Source organism: Cynara cardunculus (assembly GCF_001531365.2).
Source record: "Cynara cardunculus var. scolymus isolate 2C chromosome LG 3, CcrdV1, whole genome shotgun sequence".
Taxonomy (NCBI): Eukaryota; Viridiplantae; Streptophyta; class Magnoliopsida; order Asterales; family Asteraceae; genus Cynara; species Cynara cardunculus.
The window spans coordinates 9,860,235-9,865,468 of NC_037530.1; the positions used below are offsets into that span (position 1 = coordinate 9,860,235).

The following is a 5,234-nucleotide window of genomic DNA, read 5'->3' on the forward strand; positions in this document are numbered from 1 at the left end:
TGCTTATATATGTAGTATAGATATATATATATATATATATATATATATAGAGAGAGAGAGAGAGAGAAAGAGAGATAGGTGGATTATTATACAACTCTTTACATTTGTACAACCAATACAACCCAATCTCAACGGTCCATTTAATTTGATGAATATATGATTTTATAGAAGTTTTGATTATTTCCTAATATAAAATATTGATCATAATTAATGAGTTCTATTTATCTTCCATAAATATTCAAATCATAATAAATAAACTCTTATCATTTTCATAAACATCTCAATTTATTGTATTGCATTGGTTGTACAAATGTGATGTATTGCATTTGAAACAAACTCTCTCTCTATATATAGATTATGTTATTTTAATAATATTTTTTAAATTATTTAATGATATTTAATATATTAATATTTTAAAATTCTAAATGAACATAAGAAATTTAATTAATAGTTGCAGTCGAGTGGGGAGTGACATCGTTCAATCTACAATGCGTCCCTTTTATCGCTAAGTTGCACCATCGATCATCGCCATTACCAAAATCTTCCTGATACAACATTTCATGGTTTGCCTTCTCCTCCTCGAATCGATTTCTATGTTTATATTCTATCTAAACCCTAACTTTATTTGATTTTTCTCTGAATTTGCTCTTTCAGTTTTATTCTATGGATTAATTATATATACGGGTGCATTTGTGCGATTGATTGTGCGTATGAGGTAGTTTATGAATGAATCTGTGTTAAATTTTAGGAACCTTTGATGACTGTACGACTTTCGTTGCCATGATTACTTAGAAATTGGGGATTTTCTTTGGTAATAGATTATTGTTCCATAAATTCATCGATCATGGTTTGGATCCCTAATCAACGCAAATATTAGAAAGGGGACTCTAATTGTGAAAAACCTTTCTTTGATCCCAAATAGCATAATGCGATGTTATTCTCACTTAGGAGAAGATGATAAGGACAATGTTTCTGATGACATACTACAGCACCATAACAGAAGTTCTTGACTATGAATTGATTTGGACATAAAGTTGTCGATTGGAAGATGTTGTTTTGAATGTTTACTCTTGCTTGATGAAATTTTGCATTCAAGCTTGTATTATGGTTTCACGGTTCCATTTATCCACCCTCCAAACTATGCTGTTAATTGCGACGCAATAGCATTGCGGCGATATCTTGGATAGCGGACATTAGCAAAATAACGGTGGTCAGATTGCGGTTTAAATTGCGGTAGTGCAATTATTGGCGCAATTTACCGCAATTTTGACCGCTATTTAGGGTCAATTGCATTCGATATTAACGTTACTTTTTGGGGGGTTCGGGCTTTATTTTCAGTCTCTGTTTTTAGATAGTTGGGCTTTATTTCCAGTCTTTCTTTTTTTGGGCGTTATTTTCAGCCTATGTTTTTAGCCTAAACGAAGACGTGAACGTATTAGATGATGTTGACTCAGATGCTGAACCTATTGCTTGAGATTAGATCGTTTATGAACACTTTTCCTATTTTGCAAATGATATGTTTATGTAGGCATATTATATATAATTATAAGAAATATTATATGAACCGCTATTTTTTGACCGCTATACCACCGTTATAACCGCTATTTCAAATATCGGTCTTGACCGCAAGTTTGTATTTTCACGGTGATCAAAGTTATTCCTTTTCCGGCATGCCCGGTTGGGAGGATAGGTCGAATACATAAACAAATGTCCCTAAAAGAGTATTCATTTTTATGATAAACTTTTATGGTTTACATTTGGATAAGTTTACTTCCTTTAGATGTATCAATTGGCCAAATATGCCCATAGTGACTAGGATGAATATTTTGTGTTGGAAAAGTAGTAGTTCACACAGTCAATTCCCCAGGACTCAAATAACTCAATTTTGGCGTATGAACTATTTGTGTCAGTGGATTATTTTGGTCAAGACTTTGAGCTATGTAAATGGAAAAAAACTTTAGTATCTGTTAATGGAGTTGAGTTTACCATTTTCTGAGGAGTTGGTGTCCAATTATGCTCAAGTGTTGCATATGTGTTTCCTTGAGCCATATTTTCTAAACAACCCAAGGTCAATTCATCATCTTAATGTTTTGCAAATAATTCATATCATCAAGTGCACCCATTCCAAGTTTCATTTGAATCAATGATCTACGGTTGCCAATATATTTCGGGGTAACAAAAGGATATTGTTCTAGGGTATATCAAGGTTTAGTCTCCACTTCTTATTCCATCGAGCAATCCCTCCTATTTGACATCTTTTTATTTTGTAATCCTTAGATAAGGATTTGGAATACACTGGATGCACCTTCAAATGCTGATCAACCATCAAATGCCCTCTCTCTAGACCTTTTGTATTTAATAATGAATCCTTTTGCTACTTTGCAGGGTTCTCAATCACATTGAAGCAATTGGTAGTTGCTGTGTTTATAATCCAAGGGAGATCAGTGCCTTTAGGTACGCCTAACTTCAGTATGTCGGAGGATGAGATGCCAAATGCAGAGTTGCCAGATGAGGTCATAAGGGACGTCCTTTCTCGACTCTCAGTCAAGTCCTTGTTGCAATTCAGGTGTGTATCAAAGCATTGGAGGGATTTAATTGCAGATACCCATTTCGTTAAATCACACCTGAAAAATGTCCTAGCTTTATCGAGCCACCATCAAATCCTTGTTCCAACTTCCCCTCTTCTGTCCTTGAGCTATAACGCATCACTAGACGACATCAATGCATCAATAGAGCTTGATTGTCCATTTCCGAAGCCAAGAACGTCGATCAAGATTTTGGGTTCTTGCAATGGGTTGGTGTGTTTAATTGATGGCACAAGAGACATGATCATCTACAACCCGTCAACCAGAAGACATTTCAAGCCATATCAGTCACCTCAACAAGTTCTTCATTGTTCAAATCGGATTGAGTTTGTGTATGGATTTGGTTGTGGCTCAAACCCCAATGACATGAGGGTGGTTAGATTTCCCCGCTTTGCTCGTGACTCTGAATACATTAAATTTAAGGTATGTGGTGTAGGTTCTGGTTCTCGGGTGAGTGGAGTTGTGGCATATAACTATGATTTTATAGATACAGTAGGCACTTTTCTGAACGGATCCCTTCACTGGTTAGCACATCATAGTAGCAATGATGATGAAAACAGAGTTATAGCTTCATTCAACATAAGCGAAGAGACATTTAGAGACTTGTCTCTACCACCTCAAGAAGGGAGCCTTCCCTACTACATTTCGGGTGTTTTAGGAGGATGCCTTTCTGCACTCTGTGATGATATGTATTATACAGATGTTGATGTATGGTTGATGAAGGAATATGGGGTGGTCAACTCTTGGACAAAATTCATCAAAATTCCACTTAATACAGGGATTGAGAACATTTCGTATATGATGCCTTTGAGTTCTCTAAATGACGATGAAATTCTTCTGGAGATTGATCTACAATCGTTTGTCGTCTATAATGTCAAGAAGAAGACCTTTAGGCATGTCACAGTGGCACATGATCTGAAATGGTTTGGGGATGCTGCAATCTATGTGGAGAGTCTGCTTTCACCTGAAGTCTTGTGTGTGTTGTACTAACCTCTACCAAGTTGTGATCAATATTTGCACGGTGCAGGCGGAATTGATGTTTTGCATCATGACTTTCTACAATTTATCTGGCCTGTTTTATGAGGTAATCTCAATTTCATGAAGTAAAAATTACAGATTTTAATGGGTAGTGATGATATTTTATTTCTCTCTCTCTTCCATAAACTAGAAGCATCAGTTAGCAATCCTCGAGCACGATATACAATTGTGCTAATGATGCAAGGCTATTTGATGTTACATGAAGTATTAGCTTCAATGAATTATATAATTTATTTTCGTCAAATAACCTAGTATTTTTATTTCATATTGATTGTCATGAGTCTTAATTGAGTCAAGTGTGGTGTGGGAGACGAGTCCTGTCCAACCTTGTTTAAGTTCCTTAGTGCCCTCATTTTGTATGTATTGCAACTCTTATGGGGAGTTAACTTGGTTAACAACTCCTATTGACTCCTTAGTTCAAGTACTTGCATAAGTTTTCAAAACCCTGATGTTATTCCTTTTGGTTAACATTTTCATTTTGATGTCTTCTTGTGTTGGAAAGAGAATTAATGAAGATAAATTAGATCCATGCATTGCCCCTTTATGTATGATAACTTTCCGTCACTAGTCTTGGTTCTCATTTCCTTTTCTCATACTTCTGCACAAGGCGGGGGCCCTCATGGGAGGGGTAAAGGACAGGTCTCTATACATCCAGACGGCCAGATCCTCAGACTCTACTTTCTAGTGAGATATTGTATGTTCGTTTGGTTTAACTTGTTCCCTCCTATTAGGTTAGGAATGCAAAAAGACGGACCGAATCCTAGAGCCAAAAGTGTGAAAAGTATTATGAGACAAAAACAACCTGGACTTGTTAAAGACGAACATGATGAAATGGGGTGTTCTAAGTCATAAAATATGTCGACCTGAAGCTTGAATTGGTAATTATTCGTTTTTGATGGTTTGTATCGGCTAATTCAAACATTTTGGGTATTTAAAGTAAAACAAGACCGATTATTGTTACTGCTATTGCTACGATAATGATTTAGTGTCGTATCTATGACTTTATATCTATTTTGATTGCAGACATGAACGAAATGGAAGATTTTTGTTTGTCACAATTTAGGTTGTGTTACATACTCTTTTATTTGGGTTGACAGACAATTGTTGATCTATTACCTATGCATAATAATCTTTTTTAAAAATTATGATGGATCGTTTTGCGTTTTGAAATGAGTATTATTTGTATGACGATGATAACATAAAATTGTCAACCAAGTTATGTTCGTTGATGCATGCTTGTAATTGGTACTATGTTTCGCAATAGCAAAGTTGGTTTATTAGGGTTCTTAGAGATAATTTAGTCGATGGATTTGCTTTTTTCGGAAACTTCTCTCATCTACCAAGGCATATGCCTACATTCTATTTCTCTCAAACTCTATGTTTGTTGCTACGCCTGTATTAGATATACTGGATTCGTTTGGTCTGGTCTGGTCTGCTCTTGTTTGATTTGTTTTTTTTAAGACTATTTCCAATGGAGACACCAAATCTTAAATCAAATATCAAATTTTTTACTCAATTGAAGAAAATAAAAAAAGAATATATTCGAAATCTTACGTTCTCGTGTAAGATTTGGTGTTATCCATGTTTGGTGTTATCCCTTGAATATATGCT

General features: G+C 35.3%; 1 protein-coding gene across 1 annotated transcript; it reads left to right on the top strand.

Moving 5' to 3' along the window:
- The first annotated feature begins 473 nt into the window (after positions 1-473).
- LOC112509505 (F-box protein CPR1-like) lies at positions 474-4,725 on the top strand. The gene is made up of 2 exons (XM_025114491.1): positions 474-563; positions 2,386-4,725. Exon 2 carries the CDS (start codon positions 2,472-2,474, stop codon positions 3,573-3,575), a length of 1,104 nt encoding a protein of 367 aa, XP_024970259.1. The 5' UTR covers positions 474-563; positions 2,386-2,471; the 3' UTR covers positions 3,576-4,725.
- Positions 4,726-5,234: the final 509 nt, after the last annotated feature.